A 22,948-nucleotide genomic window follows, 5' to 3' on the forward strand; every position below is an offset into this window, starting at 1 on the left:
CTTTCAAACATTATAAACCCTTTCACTTCAGCGGACTCGTGTTGGACATTAGTAATTTTATGAAAATGTTATTTAAGCTCAGAGGTGGATAATTTAGTGTGTGACTGATGAAGAACAGAGAGTTAAGTGAATTGTATCTACATCAACTCAAAATTAGTTCACTCATCATGAACCTCTGGTGAGATACCAAGGAAGACCCATACTAGATAGAAGACTCAATATTGTTTTTAAGTTTTAAAACATTTGTACATAGATCATTATTTGCAATAGTCATTATTGTAAATTGTGTCATTGTTTATATATTCAAATATATTTGTATTAAAAAAATCTTTATCAATCTTATTTGCACTTGTCATAGATTGGATACATATTAATGTTTATATAATTTTTAAATTTAAAATATCGTTTAACATAGTTTCAGGCTATTCAGAATTATCACATCTAATATAATCAACTGGCTTGTTTCAATGTAACAGTAGTTCTGATTAGCTAGACTGTCAACATCATTTTGTTTCCTGCAGCTGACTCTTGTCAAGAGACAGTTGTTTTGCAAAATACACTTTTTGTTATACTTTTTATATGACATCAATCTGATTCTGTTTTGTCTTTGACTGACAATTTTTATTCCCAAAAAACTATGGTAAAAAATTGTTTTCTCTGTGCACAGTGTATTATTATACTCTGCATAGTTTAAATTATTATACATGTTGGTTTATCAGTCACATTTGCTGTGGCAACTTTTATAACAGAACAATTATTATATGACAGAAACTACAAAGCATTTTTCCCATAAAAACATTTACACTTAAATGCCCAAATGCAAACATTTTATATTTTGATATTTCAGTGCAATAGTCATATATAAAGTCAATCCATATTATGGTTAAAAACATAATCAATCTGCTATGACTATAAAGTGACTTATCAAAGTGTGCTGCGTCAAAACAAATTTCATTATATAAAATAATCAGCTGGATTTTACTTGTATAAATTATGTTGAATAAAATATGTTTTGCAAACTGATATTTTCCTTGTATCAATCTGGTGTTCTGCTTTCAAAAGGTAGATATTATTATTAAAACTTAATTTACAGGTAATAATAAAAAAGTCAATTACTTTCCATTGGAGCCATAATCTTACTTAAACACCCCATAATAATATTTGTTTGAGAAACCAGAAATTTTTATTTCTCCTTTATAAACACTCGCTCACTTTCCTATATTAAACTTTTATTATTGTTTTTGTTTTGATAAAGTAAAATAAGACAGTTTATGTGACCACAAATTTCTTAATGTTACCTAATACTTTGTGATGATAAAAAGATTTCTAAAAGCGCATGTTAAATAATCAAACTTGTAACACTTTGTCAGTTAACACTCCTACGAAAAGTGGGGCCTAATAGGCCCCAGAGCAACTTGAAAGGTTATTAATATTAGGCTAATAAATTTGTATTTAAATGAAATTGCCATTTTATTTGAAGAAATGAATCATCAATATTTTTTTATCACTTGATTGATGAAATGAATCAAATGAAATGGCAATTTCATTTAAATACAAATTTATTAGCCTAATATTAATAACCTTCCAAGTTGCTCTGGGGCCTATTAGGCCCCACTTTTCGTAGGAGTGTTAATACAACTTCTAAACTTTTAGTTTCATTATTTGAGTAATCAGAGTTATATATATTTCATTTAAATACAAATTTATTAGCCTAATATTAATAACCTTTCAAGTTGCTCTGGGGCCTATTAGGCCCTACTTTTCGTAGGAGTGTTAATACAACTTCTAAACTTTTAGTTTCATTATTTGAGTAATCAGAGTTATATATACTTAAACTAGTTTTTCTTTGAATGCTATCTAATTTGACATAATCTCTGAGATTGTTATCATGTAACGTATGGACTGTATAAAGATTTAGTATTTCTGATTATTGCAGGCATGTTGACCTACAGAATGTACAAGACTGAACTGGACTAGACTTTTGAAGAGCATACTCACTAATAAAAAGACCCTTCTTGCTTTACTGGCTTTTTGTCTCTGTATAGCCAGATATGTATATTATGATCCATGTGTGTCTTTTATTTATGTACATTATTGTACTATAATGGTTCAAAAGAATTGCGTACTGACCTACCAAGGATCATCTCTCTTAATATTGCTCATATAGTCTCTATTCATAGGCTTAGTTTGATTTTAGATAAAATCGGCCACAGTACTATAAAGAATTGGGATAACAAATTAAAGAAACACTAATTCATTGAAAACTTTTGAAACATTTCAACTGATTATATTTACGTACTAGAGGAGATTAGCACAGATCAAAACAACACAGTAATTTGCAGACCAGATAGTGTTGTGTCTTTCTAAAGCAACTGGATATATTAAACGTTTTTATGCAACTGCTTTAGCAATTAAGAGGGAACTAAGAAAAATTTTCATAATAGAAGTTTCTGAGTGTGGCACACATGTATGAAGAGATCACCTACATTATGAAATATGAATAAGAACTAAGTGATGCAGTTAGCTAGCATTAAGAATCAAGTGATAAAAAAAACAACAAAAAACATGACACTCAGCACATCCACAAGAAGGGTTGAAGAAAAAACTGGTGATGCTATGCTGTTAGTCCAGAAATGTTTATATAAGAAGCACTAATCAACACTTTTGTGTGGCAGAGAAAGTTCATCAAAAAGATGAAGAGAATTACAAGATATTATGAATAAAATAAAACTGGACTGTAAGTAAATATTTCACCACCTTAGATTACATTACAAAATTAAAACTTATGTGGTGATTATAAATTTTATAATTATGTATGAAAATATATTTTAAATTTTTAAATATAAATAACTTTTCTCCATGAACCTTTATGATAACATCAGTTCTTATACATCAATTAAAAGCATATAAAAATTGTTTGTTCTGCAGATTTTTTGTGTAACTTGGAAACTACGAAGAAGCTTAAAGGAAATGGTAACAGGTTGTGGTAACTGTGAAATACTAAAACTGTATCCAGTGCACCTATACAGGTCAGTGTTAGCTTTTACTTCTTACAGTGTAGTTACCCAGGATGTAATAATAATATCTCCAATAATAAATAACATGAAACTGAAAAGCCTCATTATTCATTTTCTTCTGTGATATGGTGTTAACATTACTAAGTGAGTGTACTTATAGTACCACTTAAACATTGATTTTGTGTGCTCATGTAAAGCCAATGTACGTTTGGTTAATTCCCATATATGTTTATGTAGTGAAACAATGCAAATATGTACAAAATAATGTAATGTAAAATAACTAAGATTCTTCACTAATTCATTCATTTTTATTGTGGTGTATTTTATAACTTAACTACACATATGTGTGTATATAGAATTTAGTATTTAAGTCAGATTAGTGAAATAATTTATACCATATCAGTGAATTAACATACTGGACTCTTTGCAAAGTGCACCAAAGTTATAAGAATTAATTTGAAAAGGGTTCAAAAGAATGTTTCATAACTATTATGATGCACCAGTTGCTTCTACAACTTCTGCATTAACTTTGTTCTGAACCTAATATTGTGGGTGACCAATAAAATATTGGATATAACTGCATCTGTGTGAAGGTCAGCTCCCATGTTAGAAATCTGATCACATAAAGTACATTTATTTTTATTCAGGGCACTTGCTTTTCTCAGTGTAACTAAGCTATGGTAATTTTTTTTTATTGTAATGCTTTCAAATGCATTTCAAAACAAACTTGTCTACATAAAAAAAAAACTTCATTTAAGAAAAATGTGATATTTTGCTTTTAATATTCCCGTAATAATCTTTTGAGGCATAAATGACAGGTTGGTTTAGTGTTTTTATCCAAGCAACCATTTTTAACAGCAAGAGAAATACTAGATGTGGCTCATGTATGTTTAGGCTTTTGATGCAAAATATGTTCACAGACTAAGCATTAGTCTTGTTTTGTTAAAGGTAGCTTAGCAAGAGACACTGGCTCCCCAGAAGAAAGGAGAATATCTTTGTTTTAAACCAGCAGTTGATGCTATATTTGGTAAGTTACTGTATATACAGACATTATAAATATGAGTTGCAGTAACTTTATTATATGTATAATAATCTTGAAAACCTAAATTGTGTTTATTCAGATTCAAATACATTATGTTGATGTTAGCTTAAAATTTGATTTGAAATATTTAATTTAGAATGCCCATAACTACAGAGTTTCTGATTTTCTTAAAATAATGAATTAATTACTTGTTACTCCTAACTATCCATACATTTTGCAAAAATTGTATTAAACAAAGGAAGAAGAAAATTCCTGAAAGGATGATTACAGTTCTGTAACAAAAGCAATGGGAACAAAGCTAAGCAGAAAAAGAGTTGAAAACAGAAACCTAATTAGCTCAAGTTGAGTAAACAAAATTTTATTATTTGTGAAACTTATTAAAATTATGAGAAAAGTAATCATCTGTTTTTAAACTGATTTCTAAGAATAAAACTGAAAATATTTTGTCTAATCATTACCCAATCCATATTACAGGATAAATATTCACTATGTCCTTGATGACAAACATATTGCACCCTTTGCACAAAGCTGGAATTCCACACTGTGAAGGTAGAGGGGCCAGGTTAGGTGCACAGCAAAGTAACTAACTGCAAGCAACTGCCCAGAATGAACAGGTGTAATCTGATATGAATGATGCAAGTAAATGGGGCACATCACTACTTCTGCAACAGATATTCTCTTTGTACAGTAGGAAATTAAACCAAAGTGGGTGGGAAAATGTAGTGATTTCATAAGTTGAAATTGGATCAATAGGTGCATCCAGTAGTGATGTATAAATGGAATGCTATGTACTTTCTCAACCTCAACTGGATAGGTTCTATCACATAACCATAACATTGTAGATAGGACAAGTAGTCCTAGTTATATATACCCAAAAACCCAAATATAAGTAACCAGAATTACAAAGAGAAAATAATTTTTTGGACCAGACAAAGGTTCATATGAGCAAGAAGTACAACAAACTAAACTGAACATTATTGGGTAAAGTCAGTGTTTGGACTCACCCTTAAAACCAGGTAAAGCTGTAACAAATATTACAGGCAAAGTCATAACTCACTCAAGCATAAATGCTGCATCCAGAATTACAAAGAAAACATGGAACAATTGCCCAACCTCGGGAACAGAGCATGGACTATTTGTAGATAGTATTACAAGGTGGACAAATTCTCCCAATTTCAACTGTAGAAGCAGGGGTAGAACCTTCTGTAACTGTAGTGAATGAGAATAGAAGCATTTATTGTACTCCAGCATCACAAAGAGGTTCCCATTTTAGCTGGACTAGCTCCAGCCAATTAGTTTATTTTTCTATCTACTAATGTCCACCCAAGAGAGAGTATCCAGAGAAAATGGAAGGAAATAAATTGGCTTTGCTTTCTTCCCATTAACTGATAATCATGAGGAAGGGTCCATTGTCCACTTCCCTCCCCCATCAGTGACTGGGAACTTTTAAATACTCATACACCAATTGGTGTCAGAATGTACAAGTTAGGAAGCTGCATTAAATTTAGTATTAACATCTGATGTTAATATGATAGACAGGAGTTGTGGTTGGTGAGCAATTAAGTACAAGCAACCATTGCACTACTAAATTTGAGGTGTTACTACACTCTGATTTTAAATTTCATAAAAGCCAATTTTTATGAAATGAAACATGATTTGCCTTCTGTAGATTGGAAAAAATAGTTGGGATCTTGAATAGCTGTGGGAAGCATTTAGGGAAAAATTTATATGCATACAGAACATACATATTCTCTACAGAAAATAAGGGCAATGGAGCAGCATAAACCATTATGGTTTAGTATTGGCTTGAGAAACCATATCAGGGATGAACGTAATATATTCAAGAAATTTAAGCTTACTGTAAATAATAATGACTTGGAGAACTGTAGGAAATCAAGAGAACTAGTTAAAAATGAGTAGAGAAGGGACAAAACTGTATAGGAAAGAGAGAGATTGACTGAGAGAGTTAAGCATGGAATTGTTAGGTATATGATGGGTTAGTAAAATGTTATGATGGGGATTGGGCTTCTTAAAAATAATTGTGTGGAGTTGATCTCAGAAGGTTATGAAATGGTGAACTTATTAAATTATATTATTTCTTCAGTTTTTACAAAGCAAAATATAACTATAAAGCTTCAACCACAGTTCTGAAATTGTTAGACATAACTTGGGAAATATAAAATTTGACAAATCCCTGAACCAGACAACTTTTATCTCAGAGTTTTTTAAAGAGATTTAAAGATTTTATTTGTGAACCACTATCAAATATTTTTATAGGTCATTGAGTAGTGGAAGAGTATTAGAAGATATTAGCAGTTAGAAGGGTTTTACAGTGTGTGACTAAAGGTGCATTGCAGAGTTACTTAAAGCAGTTTTATATAGTGTCAGTGAACCAGTATGGTTTCACTGAGGCAAAGTCTTGCTTACAGAGTCTTCTGACATTCTTTGAGGATGTTACTGCATGAGGTGAGGAAGAAAATACTTTGTACTTGGTTTACATTGATTTTCAGAAAGCATTTGATAAGGTAACTCACAAAAGACTTGTTACAAAAGAGAAATCTCTGGGTGTGGGAGGAATGTTATTTAATTGGGTAGAAAATTGGTCAAAGAGTAGTAATAAATGGAGTTAGATCTGAATGGATTGTAGTTACAAGTGGTGTGCCATAGATCTTTGTTATTTGTGACTTATATTAATGATATTGATTTTGGAATAACTAACAAAATTTTGAAGTTTGAAGATGACATTAAGATTTTTGTGGTGACTAACTGTGTCAGAGATGCAGCAGATTTACAAGGGAGATTTAGATCATTAGATGCATTGGGCCAGTACACGGAAGATGATATTTAAATGTTCAAAATGTGATGCATGTAGGTTTTTACATAGAAATTATTCTTACAATTTTAATAGGAATACATTAAATACTGTGGCTGAAGAAAACGATCTAAATTATTGTTGCTGTGTCAAGACATTTCTTTCTTGTTGAGTTACTCTAATATTTTTAATGTCTTTTATTAAAGTCTCTGATTTATTATGTTACATATGTTAACATATTACAATTTCAAACAGCCATAAATTTTAATTTTAATTTAGAAGTTAATTGAATGTTGATATATATCAAATTTATGATATCTGCCAACAATATTGATACACAGTTTTCTTTTTGAACACAAATATTTTACAAACTCACAAACAATATTCAGTATTCTATCTCAACCTGAACTGAATATTTTATTGACAGTCCAGGTCAATGATGAGCAAAGTAATTCTGAGTTGATATTGTTACACTTTGTTTAAGCTAGCTAGTTGTCTGTTCTTGGCTGGCCTATGTACCTGTTTGTTTCTATTAGCAGTGTGATGTCTTTGATGTTGATTATTTTATTGCTAATATCACTAAAACGTGCAACAAAATATTCCAGTAAACACAAAATTCATTGAAAGAACAGGTACAAAACTAAAATCCATAGTAAGTAAAAACTACACAGACAAAAGTAACACCAACATTATTTATAAAATACAATGCAACAACTGCCATTACTTCTACATTGGAGAAACAAGCCGAAAATGGAAACCAGATTCAAAGAACAACAAAAAACAAAAACCTTCATACATTTTTTAACACTGAAAATCAAATAAGTACAACACAACCATGCAAAATACTAAGGAGAAACAAATGCATAATCAAAGAAGTCATGCTTATACAACAACTTAAACCAACATAAAGGAACATCTTTCTACCTATATTAATTAATAATCTAACATCTAAGCACAATTCCCCCTCAATCCTAAATATATTCACCCAGTAACAGTCAGTTTCAATTGTCATTATTGATATGAAATTTATTTAATGAGGTCTAAACATTGATAATAAAGTTTCAAGACCTATATGAGCCATCTTTAGAACATATTTTTACTTCAAGTGGGTTTCTCGTCATCATGTAACACATTTAAATGAAGACTGTTTTAGTGGCAGAAATTTCTAAGAAGTAGATTATTTAATAGGGATGTACTTTAAAGAAACAGGTAGGAGTGGCTTTATATGTAAAATGTGTTGCATGTTGTTGAAGTTAATGATTTCAAAAATAATAACACAGAAATTTAATGCATTTGGATTTCTGTTAGCAAATATAAAGGGAAAAAACTTGTTTTAAGAATTTGTTACAGACTGTGAAATGATACTGACAAAATTATGATAAACTGTATAGTGAGATTAAATTAACAATTCAGCTGTTGATGAGGTCATAATTATGGGTGATTTTTATTTTTTTCTATAAAAAATTAGAAAATATTGGAATCAAGCCATGAAATGTTGAAAGTGGTGTACTTCATCAGTTGATCTAGGAACCTACTTGGAACAGTGCTATTTTAGTTTTATTGTTAATTTCTAATATAAAAATGTTTGAAAGGATGAAAATTAGGGAACATTTGGGTGCAGATGAGCATTGCTCTATTAGATTCAATTTTGACTACTCAAGGAAATCAAGAGTAATAATACTTTGGTTACAAATGTCAAAAAAGCAAACTTTGAAGGGATGTGACAAAAATTATTTGTTGTGAATTGGAAATCTCATTAAAGGGTACAAGGATTAAAAGTATAAAAAAGTATTATAAACTAAAGAAATTTAAATTGATTGGAGTGATAGAAGATTTAGAAGATCAAGAGAGTTGGTGAAACAGGAAATTAGGACATCAAAACAGATGTATGAAAAAAGTTATGTTTAAAATGTAAACCTTAATAGTGAGGATTTCTTTAGGTATATTAACTGTAAACAAAATGTAAGTATGGAGTAAGGTCTTTAAGGTTTGATGGAAGAAGGCTTATCTGTAGATTATGAGATAGTTGGATTATTAAATTCTGCTTTTCTTTAGTTTTTAATGAAGATCTGAGCAATATTTCTCATTCTGAACAGCTAATTTATGGAAACATCAAACAAAATGGTCACATTAATTCTAAGTTTGTTAAGAAAAAATTGGAAGGTTAAAGAATGACAAGACTCCTGGGCTAATTAATATTTTTTCTCAAGGGTTTTGACATTCTTTAAAGAGGTTACTTCTTGTGTAGATGAGGTACAGGTGTGCATTTGGAGTATATAGATTTTAAGAAAGCATTTAACAAGGTGCCTTATGAGAGACTTATAAAAATAAATAATAAATCTTTTACAGTTTTGAGAGATAATTGACTGATTGGGTAGAAAATTGGCTAGATTGAAAAAAGCAGTGGTTTGTTATAAATGGAGCTCAGTGGTAAATGGGATACATCACAGCTCTGTCTTAGGACCTTTGCTGTTTTTGATTTATATCAATGACATAGGTAAGGGAATCGATAATAAATTACATAAATGTGCTGATGATATTAAGGTCTTGAATGTTACTAGCTGTGAAGAGAATGCTACTTCTTTACAAAAGGATTTAAATTACAAGAGTTGGGCAAATAAAAGGCAAATGAGTTTTAATTATAATAAATGCAAGGTAATCCATGTGGATCATTAAATTTGAGTTACAGTATAATTTGGATGGAATAACATTAACATTGTTATGAAAGAAAAGGATCTTGGTTTAGTGGTTAATCAGTCTATTAAGCCATTCAAATACTTTATCATTGTCTGTGGTAGGGCAAGTAGGATTTAAGGTTGTGTCTACAGGTACACTGAATAAACTTCTAAAAAGGTTATACTTTTGTTGTATAAGTTGCTGATTTTGTCATGTTTGGATCCTTATGTTCATTTTAGGCTCCTTACTTTAAGAGCATTGAATTGTTTGAAAGGGTTCATAATAGGCCTATTGAGATGACACCTGGGATGGAAAGCTTATCATATGGCAAAAAGTTCAGTGAAATTGTTTACTCTTGATACAAAAAGAATTAGATGGCATCTGATTGAGCTGTTTAAAATTGTTAAAGGAATTGATAGTGTTTATACATCGTCTCTTTCCTGCTTAATGGTGAGAATAATAGGACCATGAGCACAAGTATAAATTTTGGTAACTAAGATATTTTTATTTTTCTAGCAGGGTAATTGGCCTTTGGAATGGGTTGCCTTTGGATATGGTTTGGACAGTAAATTCAGGAGAGGCTTTATAAATGTATGAATAATGAGAGCTGGTTCTGAATTATTTTTTCTTAAAAGTTTTAAGTGACTGGGACAGCTTAGATGTACTAGTAGGTCCCTTCTTGTCCTTAACTTGCATATTTAAATGTAGAGATATCACACATACCTAAAATATACAGATTAAGAAATGGTAGATCATATGATTATGTTTTTATTTCCTAAATACGTCTCCTCGGTTTGTAAAAATTGACAATTTCTTTTAAGTTTCAATGAAAAAAACTTATTTTTTACAGCTTTATTTACAGTAGTATGAGCTTTGAAAGTATTATTAAATTTCTTTTCAAAATCTACAATACATGTAACATGAAACAATAAACTTCGGGTTTCTTGGATACACAATTTTAACACGTACTTTACAATCGTAATTTTAATTAACTTGTAAGTTTTGTTAAAGTTTTATAATGTAGGTTTCCTCTATCATTGTTTTTAAATCACTCAATCCATTTTTTTAAAATGAATGTGCATCATTACTTTTTACAGTGGTGCAGTGAATGATTACAGAAGCATCACATCTTATGATTTGGATCTATTTGTGTTTATTAAAACATATTTCAAAATATATGGAGAAAATCTATGAAGAGTAAAGAGAATGAGTCGAAGAAAAGGTGGAACCTTAAGTCCATTAATTAACAATAAAACAAAGACACGACTCTTTATTATAGAAGAAGAATTGGTAAGTGAAATAATGTAATGATTTAAAACTCATGCAGTATGTTACACTTAAGTCCATAGGAGCTGATAAATGCCTAATAAATATCATTGTCATGTTTAAAATGTTTGCAGAACATGAGAAATTCTATCAGGATTTGGGGGTCATATCTTTTATAATAATAAGTAAAAAAACATATGAAAAAGGAATTTAGTGCTTACATTTGGCCATGTATGTTTTTGTTTGCATTTGAAGCTTTAATATTAGTTGACCATAATTTGGTTATAATTGTTGTAAGCATTTTACTGAATTTGTAATTTTTTTCAAATATTTGACTTAGAACACAAAATATCAACATGAGCAAATAATACAATATTCTATAACTGTTATAATTTAACCATCCTTTCATAAAAGTATAAGTGTTTTAAAATAATTGTCCAAGCCATGTTCAAAGTAATTTCAGTGATAACTTTGATTCTGTAGACTGAACAATTCAAAAGCTGTTGTCACAATGAGATAACATTATACACTATAGAGTAAATTTAAATTTGCTATTTCTGTTGTTGATAAATAGTGTTATAGCAAACATCAGTTTTTGTAAGACAGTATGCAGCGGAAGATTTTGGCATGTGAATTTTACTTTATGATTTATATTTCTGTATGTCAAGGTGATTGAAAGTTGTTAAATTGTCTCAACAATATATATGATACAAAGTTTTAACTTGTATTAAATATAAGGCACTCGAATAGGGCTGAAAATAATGTTTAAATGAGCAATTTTGAGCTAACCAGTGTCACATGATACATAAACTGAAGATTGAGAGTTTATTTAAGTATTTTCTTTTGAAATTAAGAAATTAAATCTTAATATGTTTTCATACCACATTTATTGACAAAAATTGATAATAGTTTTCAATTAAATTTTGAATGTAACTTTGTAATCTCATGTGCATTTTGAATCCAACTTGTACACATAGGCTTAAAATAATCTGTTATAAATATATTATTATTATTTTAAGTATTAAAAGGTATATACATTAAACTAAAATAGTCATTATAAATTCATATTTGGAATTAATGTTTGGCAAGTAGTAGGGCTGCAACTTTCATGGAAAAACTTAGCTATAGTCTCTCTTAGCTTGTATTACATACATCAAGCAACCCTAAATTCAGTGTAAAAGGTTAATGCAAAAGCATTAGTCATTCCTTATAGATTCAGATTTATTTTTAGGCTATATCTTGATGTTAAATTGGTATAAAAGGAAATCAAAATTATCACTTGTACTCTTGCAATGTATTAAGATACCTATTTTTTATCACATAGATCAAAGTTTCAGTCTTTTGCAGAGTTATGTGTTCAAAACTTAAAACCTACTTTATTATGTACAGAAGTACATTTCATATCAAAACATAGTTTGTAAATGAAATTTTAATATTATACACATTTTAAATTCTTATTCTTGTAAAGAAATATTTTTTAAAAATGTTAATTTCAATATGTGATTTTATTTTGTGTATAAGTATACTTCTGTAAGCCTGTACAAACTGGCAAAGAACTTTGATTTTAATATACTCTTCAAAAAAAGAAACGCAAAAGATAAAATTTGAGACAAATTGTTAACAAGTTTATTCCGGGTAGTTCTGTATGACGTGTGAAACTTTGCACATTCACTGCTGAACATCCAAAGTCTGCAAAGACGAAGTCCACGCTCACTAGTTGAAGTTTAACGTCACTCAACGTCAATAACGAGTATGCCCCCCGTGAGCATCAATAACTGCTTGGCATCTCCTGCCCATGGAAGCGATGAGATGACGAATCACATCCTGTGGAATGGCTGTCCATTCAGCCTGCAAAGCTGCTGCAAGTTGAGGTAGAATCTGCGGTTGAGGTTGTTGCCGTCGCAGACGTCGGTCCAATTCGTCCCAAAGATGTTCGATGGGGTTTAAATCTGGTGATCTGGAGGGCCAGAGAAGAACGTTGATGTTGTGGTGTCTCAAGAAGACAGTGGTGAGTCGGGCTGTGTGAGGACAGGCATTGTCATGTTGAAAAACGTCGTTGATGTTTACCATGATGGGTTGCACATGGGGTCTAAGAATCTCGTCGACGTATCGTTGAGCTGTAAGATTCCCTCGAATGTGCAAAAGGTCTGTTCTGGCATTGTAGGCGATGGCAGCCCACATCATGACGCTGCCACCACCAAATCTGTCAACTTCCTGCACACAGTTTGCTGCAAAACATTCACCTCGGTGACAGTAAACACGGGTCCTTCCATCCTGCCTACGAAGCATAAAACATGATTCATCGCTGAACCAAACATGCCTCCATCGTCGATGAGGCCATACCCGATGTGCCCGAGTCCACTGCAGCCGTGCTTGATGATGTTGCTGGGTGAGGATGACGCCTCTAACTGGACGTCGAGGTCGGATTCCTGCATCTCGTAGACGGTTGCGTACGGTCTGATCGGAAATCCTACGCAGCCCTGGTATGGTTGAGGCAGTAGACGTCGCAGTGGTGGTCCTATCCCGAAGGTGACATAACCGGATGTAGCGATCTTGTGCGGGCGTGGTCACACAAGGTCTGCCAGATCATGGACGGTCATGAGTTGATCCATTTTGTTGGTGACGATTCCATAGCATAGTCTTGTGATGGTGCTTGGGTGGACATTCACAGCTCTGGCAACATCTGATCGAGATTCGCCTGCTTCCAAGCGACCAATGGCGTTGTGCTTCAGTCAGTCTTGGCGTAACTGTATTGCGTGTCGGTGGCTTAACACTGAGCTATGGAAACCAAGAACCCATCACTTTTATAGGGATTTTGCACATGTTGCACTTGCAGAACATGCAGATCTCTCAAACAAATTTTTTGGACACGAATGCGTTTTGGCGAAAAATCCGATATTTTCCTCCGTTTTCAAAGTGCACAACTTTTATTGTCATTTTGGTCTGACAATCAGTGCCTTAACACGTGTAACATCACATACTCTGAGCTTGTAACGTTATTACATATATTTCTCTTTAAAATAAAAAAAAATCCCTTTTGCGTTTCTTGTTTTGAAGAGTATAGATGTACTGTAGTATTTCTACTTCTATGAAATTGGAAACGGAGTAAATTTGAAATTCCTGTTGTCCTACATACACATTTTCAAGATGATAAATGTATAGGAGGATTAATTATATCATGGCTTAAGATGTCTGTCTGTATATATTGTTGTAATTATAATGTTTCTCTCATGTTTCAGATGGAGTACTTCTTCCCCCTCCCAGATCAGATTTACACCTTTTTACAGGTCAGGTTGGAGGGGTTGACTCGGATGCTGGGAAATTATCTTGTCAGTTGTTCAAAGTTAAGTTCAAGTTTGATATCAATCTCCTGGAATATTTGTGGTCTTTCTGGCTTAGTATCATATTTTTTCTCTTTTTCAGAATGGGTCAATCATGATCCATTCCAGAAATCAACTGTGGTTTCTTGCATCTCTTGATCTTAGTCCCTACCTTTTCAAATATTGGTCCTTCTTACTGAGCACACAGCTAATGGATTTAGTTGCAGTTCTGTGTGTGCTCAATCTGGTTGCACATCAGTTATCTCATCCAAGAAGTATTTTGCCAATGGAGTTCTCCCTCAATCCACAGATATTAAAAGTGCTAACATTTTACTTGGAAGGAAACTGAGCATAAAGTTAGGTAAGTTTTTAGACATGTTATGCCTTTGTGAACATGTGCAGTTCTAAGTATTTTTACTTGTTTGTAACAATTTCCTTGTAACATAGATTACTTGACAATGTGACAACACATTAGTTTTTATTAAAATGAAAGGTTGAGTTAGTGTTTGCCAATTGAAAACTAATATTAAATTGATAGTTTATATTTTCAAAAAAGAACCATTATGTAAAGACCTTATTATAAATTGTGTGTATATATATATTAATGTAAAGTAAAATTTTTCTCAAGATACTATAAGCCAGTAATATACAAATAGCAAACACTTAAAATATATAGAAACTGTTTCAAAAACGTGAGTCTGAAGTTTAATTTTTAACTTTTGATTATTATAAACAAGTTAACTATGGATGTATTTTCTTTTCCATATTCTTAATTTTTCTGTTGTGATTCAAAATCAAAGGTTTTTAAAAAAAAAATAATTCAGGTCTATATTTTATAGACTGCTAATTTTTAGCCACACAAGACAAATATTGAAAATAAAATACATCTGCATTTAACTTCTTTTATAATAACTTTTTAACATGTCCAATATTTTAGTAGTTTTCAGCATTTAGACTACAACATTTAAAGTTGTATACTTTGTCTCTCACCATCTAACCAAACTGATGTATTCTAACATTGAATGATGAGCTTACTTGAAATGCTGTTTCTTGCACACTTTTAATTTTGAGCCACAAAGGAGAAACTAAGAACTACATAAAAGCAAAATAACATCTGCACTTATTTTTATAACAAATCTTAAGCCAGTTTATTTTCAATATTTTACCAACTTTCCATGTTTGAAGCATGATTTTTTTATTTAGTTGGATTTTACATATTTTAACACCAGAAACTTCAAAAAATATTTTATTACACAGTATCTCTTCTGCAACAAAGCAAGTTTGTGTATGGTGACAAGCTTATGCATTTGTATGATTAAATAATTTGGATTTACAATTAAAATTATCAATAGGAGCAGAAGAAAACAAAATTAGAGTTTACAGTTTGAATATTTCTTTTATATTAATTTATCTATAACAAATGATAATATAATTTTGTTATAAATTATAAGTCTGAACTTTGAAAAGAAGAGGATGCTGAACAAAAAGAATGTGAAGTTAATGTTGTCATGTGCCCTCATAAAAAGGACATTGTATACCTGGCTGGATAAGGTTAAAGTAGTTTTAAAAAATATTTATTCTTTGTTAGCTATGTTGAAGCTAATGAACTTACTACAAAACTATAACAATTATTAATAGACCTAAGTTAATTTTATAATGCTGACTAGCAATTCTTTATAACTTATTTCTGTTTTCCTTTTCTCTCACATGGTAATTTTATTTTTGGTTCTTTCCATCACACAGCTGATTTTGGATCCTGCACACATCTCCCCAGAACAAAATAAATGAATATCACTGGTTGGTACTCCTCAATGGATGGCTCCAGAAGTAATAAAAGGGAAAGAATGTAGTCCTGAGGTTGATATCTGGTCACTTGGTACCACAACCATTGAAATGATTGATTGTAATCCTCCTTATTTTGAGGAAAATACTGACATGGTAAGTGTTGATAACTGATACTTACACCCAAGGAGTAAGAGTAGATTGAATTTCAATTTTCTCCTTATATCAGTGTCTACCATTTTTCTTCTCTATAAATTATTTAGGCTTTAAAAGTTATAAAAGCATCAAATTAGAAATAAAATCAAAAACTTTGGTGCAACAACAGTATAAAATTTTGATTTAATAAACTTAAGAGAGTCTTTCAGTGAATAAAATTAGTCTTTCATCAACAGTATCAAGATATTTTAATAATTTGGTGGAATTAATGCTTTGCTTCAGTTAAACACAAATGTTTCTCTAATAAGGTTGATCATAAAAAATCGTCATTGTTTCACAATACCCAAATTCATAAAAACTACATTTTTGTACTTTTAAAACACAATTGTATGCTTTGTCCAGAATATCTTCCACCAACTACAGGGAATAACTATAATAAAGACAAAAACAAGACTGTTCACGTGATTCAAACACGTATTGAAGATAGTGATGAACAGCAGAAAAATGACAGCAACAATGAATATTTGAAAAGACTGTATACAGCAACAAGCACTTAATTCTTGAAAGTTTTGAAATATACATATTATGTTATTATTTTTTAACTTCTTAAACTTTAGCATTTTTTGCCATAATATCACTATCATCTTGTTAAGCTCACAGTAACATGTTAGGTAAATTACCCATGGTATTCAGCTAATATAAAGTTATACCTTTGGAACTATTTAGACATTATAAGGGAAAATTATCCAAAGATTTGTACATCCTTATATGATGGTTGTAAAGCAACAGGGATTTGGTAATAGTGAATGAAGCAGCAAGAATTTTTGTGTTTTGTAAGCTATATTTTGTCTCTGTAATGCTAATGTAACTAACAATACTGATTGTAATGTATGATTTTTTTTTCTCATTTTATATATATATTTATTATTGGAGTTATTTTGTGTCATTAAGTTAGGTTATTGAGTTAGTTTTCAAGTCACACTCCTTTTTCAGATATTAGATTTAATATCAACAAATGAGACATCGAAAATAAAGATTACCTGTCTCCAGTCTTTCAGGATTTCCTGAACAAGTGTTTAGAAGTGGACATATATAAACAATACACTGCCTCCGAACTCTTGAGGGTATGATATAAATTACTGTTATTTAACTGTGGCTATTTGGTTTTGCTTTGAGCCTATTATACCAATAACACACCAAAAGCAATATCAGTAAATGTAAGAATTAATTGTCATTCTTGGCTGTTCATCTTACAATGTGAAAACTTCAACTTAATATGGCACCACCTCATAGTTTCACATTTTATTTATTTTGTAATATTCATAATTCCATACAATATCTACTTTACTGCTAAAAAAACAGTGGAATTTTTACATCCCTCTCCAACTTTTACATAAATATTTTTACTTTGTAAAATATTTAGTTACATTTAAGTCCATTCATTCCTATTTACTTTAGTTAATCTAATTGGTTAAAAGTGTTTGAACGTGATAGCTATGTTCTTATAATAAAATTTCTGAGATTATATAACTCAAAATGTTGTTGGATCTTATCTCAGATACTTTCAATTTTAATGTATTTACCATTCATTAAAAGAAACACCTCAGTTTTACTAAATTTTTAATGGTTCATCGAAGAGATACTTCTCTGTTTATGTTTTTATGACAAAAAATTGTATCATTGTTAGGATTTCTCTTTTTCCTTATTTATACATAAACGTGGTGTACATTGCAAACTACTTACAGAGAAAAACAACTGTTCATGCTAGAAAAATATTAGTAACTTAATTGTATTATAAATTTAATAAGGTACAGATTGTTTTTTATCTAGTAAGAGTTACTTGCCTGCTTGCTGTATTTTTATAAATTATTATAATAGCAAATGTTTTTCCCATTATAAAAGTTTGTAGTTAGATAATCTCAGATATCTAATATTTATATAATAAATATGTTGTGAGGACTTTCAGATCTACCATATCTAAAATGACTTGTCAGTTGATGTTGCTATGAATAAAATGTACCATATAATGTCTTAAGAAGAAAGTTGTATTAGAACCTTACCAATTAGTCCATCATGTCATATACTAAAGCCTTCAAAATTCAAAAGAAAAAAAAATGACACACCTGTGCTGTCATACATTGTGAAAAATTATAATAAGAGTTGTGTCAGTAGGTTATGTAAATCCTTATAAAGAAAGATCATTGATACAAATCTATAGAAATTTCAATATGATACAGATATAACATCATTCTATCATTTTGAATACTTTCTGAGATGTGAGAAAAATAAACAAATCTACTAAAAAAAACATACATAGTAAGTATAGGTGATATTCTCAGTGCTGTTAATTGTAATAGAAAATAAATATTGTGAAGATGTTGATGAAAAAGTTTAATTTTTTCTAATAATTAATGGAGAATTTCATCTCATTAATGGTTTGAAAACAGTTAGAAGTATCTTCTCATTTTTGTTTGTCTTTTGTGTGATTTTGATACCTGCTTTAAGTTCTTAAAGTTTTATTATGAAAAATTCTGTAGCATTTTATATTACTATAAAACGAAATTCTTAAAGAAATTATAGAAATACTAGTGTAGGGCTGTTAATGTGTAGCGAGTTTTTTGTTTTTAAATTTTTGTAGTATTTTTCATGTTTTTTATGATAAAGTATATGTAACATTTTTATCAGTAGAAATTTCAAACTTGAAGATATTTGCTTACAAAGTAAATGTTAAATGTTATAGATTCTACTAGAATGTTTGTTGGATTTATAGTACACTTGTTTTTCCCTTGTATATACAAAACATGGCAGTAGAGAGTTGTAGTTTCACATGTGGAATAACTTTTCATTTGTCAGTATATTTTTAGAATGCTGTACCCTATAAAAAATAATAAACTTATACCTGAGTTCTGTACTAAAGTGTTAGGATAAAGTAAAAAAATAGATTTCAGGCTACTTTCAAAAAATAATGGAAGGTAAATAACAGGTGAAACATCAAAATTTTATTAATCTTCATATTTAGTACAACAGAAACTCTGTGGAAGTGCTTGAGTTCATCTAACACTTAATATTTCATGTGTCCTCCTTTTGTTTTGATAACTGCAGAGTGTCTTTCAGTCATTGTTGCAACATATTTAATCAAAAGTATCTTTTGGAATTTTAATTCAAATGTCTCCAGTACATTCCCATAAAGTTTCTTTGGAAGTAACTTTAATTTGTCAAGTTTTTGATCTATCAAATCCCAGATCTGCTCCATATAGTTGAGATAGGAACTCTGTGGTGGCAGTTGTATCATTTGAATGACTCCAACAGCTTTTTTACTTAGCTAAGTAATTTCTGCATAGGTTGGATGAGTGTTTGGGATCATTATCTTCTTAGTAATGGAATCATTTACCAATAATATGCAAACCAATGGATATACCAAGACATATCTCTACTTGTGCTGGTCTTTTATTCCATCTATTTTGTAAATATTTTCTATCACTTCAGCAAAAAACACCCCAAAACCATCACACTGCCTCTCGCATGTTTCATGGTAGGTTCTACGCATTGAGTTAAGTATCTTTCACATTTCTTATGCCAGTTGTACAACCTAAATTTTTCACCAAATATGTCAAACTTGGACTCATCTGTCCATAACTCTTTTTCCCCATCATCAGCAGTTCAGTTTCTGTACTTTTTAGCTAATTTTATTCTCTTGGCAATATTTAGAGATCAAAGTACAGTTTTTAACTGCTACTTTACCATATTTTCCGTAATCATTGAGTCATCTTGATAATGTTGATCTAGACACTTTTATGCTATTTGTTACATGGTTGTTTATCTCATGCTTGAGATCAGTGGCAGTCTTCCTTCTGTCCTGAAGACTACTTAAAGATAGATACTTAACATCAGTATCATTGAGATTAGGTATTCTGCTTCTTCCTTTCCTATTTTCTAACTTACCTGTCTGGGTCTCACAATCTGGGGTGTACTTGACAGTGTTTGGGGAGTATTGCAGGTTTAAATAAATTTATCTGGGAATCCAGTCAACATCACTCTCTGCAAACTCTCTGCTCTACTGAAAATTCTTTATACTTCTTAGGGCCATGACATGACAACAGAGTTTAATATATAGTGTTAAACACTGTTTCTACTAAGGTTTATTTGTAGATTGTACCATGACAGTTATTTCAGGTCCTAAATTTGATCAGTACATTATTTTAAGCAGCAGCATTATAACTTGCACTTTGTTCAAGTATATGGAAATTCTAAAAGAAAGTATTCTCACCCTGATTCATTCATTTGTCAACAGGGATCACTGAAGCATTACATTAGTGTTGAAATTTACTGTTAGTAATTGCATGGAAGAATTAGCCCAATAAAATTGAAAGAATGGCAAAATATTCTCATGTGCTAGCATTTTTACACAATACTGTATACAGAGACTAATTTAACAAATTGTGTATGACTAAGCACTCTTGTTAAACATGTTTTTTATCTCTTGCACAGCATCCTTTCACAGAACTAGCAGATCAATGAAAATTTACAACACCTTATACGTATAACCAAAGATGCAGTCAGAAGTTATTAATTGTTTGAAATCCAAGTATCCCCAAATACATGTTGAAATGAGTTGCAAGAATCAGTTTGAAAGCCAGCATCATTCTGGAACAAGAAGATTAACAGTTTGTGTTTGCCAGATTTCCCAAAGAATATTAGTATACTGGATATACAATAAGTCAATAGATGGAAATAAACATTTATTGTGTTGTTAAAATATTATACCACCAACAAAGTGAAACTGCATTAATAACAAATATTTTTCTATTTGTGACATGTATTAAGTGCAACGGCACAAACAGTTTTTCCTATTTTGTTTATAAAGTGTACCATCATTTCCCATAATTCAGTTTCACAGATTTTGAAAATAATATTCGTTTCTTTTCTACAATGTAAGGATATTTTTACAAATTGGGAAGAAACAAAACCCTTACTTAGAACAAATTATTTTATTTACAACTATGAACATTTTTTATTATTATATTTGTTAACAAAAATACAAACAAACTGAAAGAAATGGAAGATCACTAATGTGAGGTAAATATGTATCCTCACTCATCCTAATTATTTGAGTCCCAAAACTGTGTGTTATGGTCTTATATATTGCGAGACTTGGCATGGCCAGGTAATCAATTATGATGCTGAACTTACAATCTGCAGGTCTCAGATTCTAATCCTTGTCCAGCCAAATATTCTTGCCCTTTCATCCATGGGGGCTTTTTAAATTAAGATCAGTCTCACTATTCTTTGGTAAAAGAGTAGCCAAAAAGTTGATGGTGGGTGGTGATGACTAGTTATACTCCTTCTAGTCTTTCACTGCTAAATTAGGGATGGCTAGCACATATATCCCTCTTGGAACTTTGCATGAAATTTTCACAAAAATAGACTTGTGTATTGCATCTGGAGCATTTCATTTCAATGACCATCAATAATCAGCTATCATGCTGATGTTACCCCTTCCCTGATACTTTCTATCCATTTCCTTGATGTCTTGACAAAATCTTTCCCTTATTAATGATTTTGTAAGAGATTTGGGCCTTTCAAAGGATTCTTCAGGGATTTGGTGATCTAGATGTTGTGGTAAGAATGTGCTTTCTTCAAGGACATCATATTACTGGTACAGAAACCATGAGAAATAGTTTATACCATACCTTTTCCAAGAAGGTTCAATGGTTTCTGGCAACAATATTGCTGAATTAATACCAGTACTAGAAGCTGCAGTCTGTGAACCAAGAGATTGATGATTATTCTATGATTCCTCCAAAAGAGGTTTAAAAGGTCTTTTCCTTCATGATGGTAACATATATGCATCTATTCCTATTGCTCATTTGGTTCACTTGAAGAAAATGTACAAAAATCTCAAACTTCTTAATGAGATAAAATACATAGAAGATGGCTGGTTATTTTGTGGAGACTTAAGTCTTTTGAATATTGGTGGATAAACAACTGAGTAAGACAAAGTTTCTACACTTTCTTTTGTGTGAAATGGAACAGCAGAACACAAAATCAGCAACTGGATAAGGAAGTAATGAGCATGCAGAGTCAGCCTGATAACAGGATGAAAAACATTAAACCTGAAAGTACTGTTAGCTCCACTTCACTTAAAATTGAACTTGATGGAGCAGCTTGTAAAGGCCTTAGACAAAGAGTGACTGCTTCATGTATCTATATGGGCAATTTTCAGCTTTTTAAGAAGCAAAACTCAAAGAAAGAATTTTGATTGGCCTCAGATTAGGAAACTTACTTCAGATGAACAAACTTCTAGGAAATAACAAGGACCCAAATTACAATAATATTTTCAATAAATACAAGGGGTTGGGTTGTAATATGAGCTTTAAAGTTCATTTCTTACACTAACATACTGACTATTTCCCTAAAAATCTCAGTACCTTCAGAAGAGAATAAGTGGAAATGTTTCATCAACAAACATAATAATAAAAACTGTTAACTGTTTTAAGTGAACTAATAATCTGATCTAAGTAAGAGTTCTTTCTTGATTTGTATTAAAAAAAAAAAAGACAAAAAATTGTGAACAATTTCTGGAAATTTTGTCTTTTCCACAAAGTGAAATTTGTACGAGTTTAAATTTGGAGGTCTTTGTTATGGTTATTAACATGAGTTGTCTACTGAATTCCATATACATGTATGTATGTATATAATGTATTATACCATAATAAAATTGAATAAATTAGAAGAGAAAGTGAGTTATTTTAAATTACATTATTCTGTACATATTTGCATTGTTGTACTGTGTGTGTGTGTGTGTATTGTTACATTAATTGTTAATAGATGTATAATCACCACTATCAAACAATAATGAATTATTTCATTACTGTTA

General features: G+C 30.9%; 1 protein-coding gene across 11 annotated transcripts in view; it reads left to right on the forward strand.

The window, feature by feature from the left end:
* Positions 1-22,948, forward strand: part of LOC143230425 (serine/threonine-protein kinase PAK 2-like) — a 33,418-nt gene extending 10,470 nt beyond the window's left edge. For 3 of the 11 annotated variants that reach the window (XM_076463965.1, XM_076463960.1, XM_076463970.1), the window contains 8 exons: positions 1,937-2,737; positions 2,929-3,029; positions 3,966-4,044; positions 10,645-10,837; positions 14,053-14,494; positions 15,877-16,071; positions 17,065-17,195; positions 20,560-22,948. In XM_076463965.1, coding sequence (XP_076320080.1) covers positions 10,754-10,837; positions 14,053-14,292 — 324 coding nt within the window. In that variant the 5' untranslated portion in view covers positions 1,937-2,737; positions 2,929-3,029; positions 3,966-4,044; positions 10,645-10,753 and the 3' untranslated portion in view covers positions 14,293-14,494; positions 15,877-16,071; positions 17,065-17,195; positions 20,560-22,948. Of the gene's footprint in view, positions 1-1,936; positions 2,738-2,928; positions 3,030-3,965; positions 4,045-4,297; positions 6,526-9,220; positions 9,369-10,644; positions 10,838-14,052; positions 14,495-15,876; positions 16,072-17,064; positions 17,196-20,559 lie in introns of all 11 variants that reach the window. The other 8 variants (XM_076463961.1, XM_076463963.1, XM_076463962.1 and 5 more) reach the window with 8 other exon arrangements.

The sequence above is a fragment of the Tachypleus tridentatus genome, chromosome 10 (assembly GCF_004210375.1).
Source record: "Tachypleus tridentatus isolate NWPU-2018 chromosome 10, ASM421037v1, whole genome shotgun sequence".
Classification (NCBI taxonomy): Eukaryota; Metazoa; Arthropoda; class Merostomata; order Xiphosura; family Limulidae; genus Tachypleus; species Tachypleus tridentatus.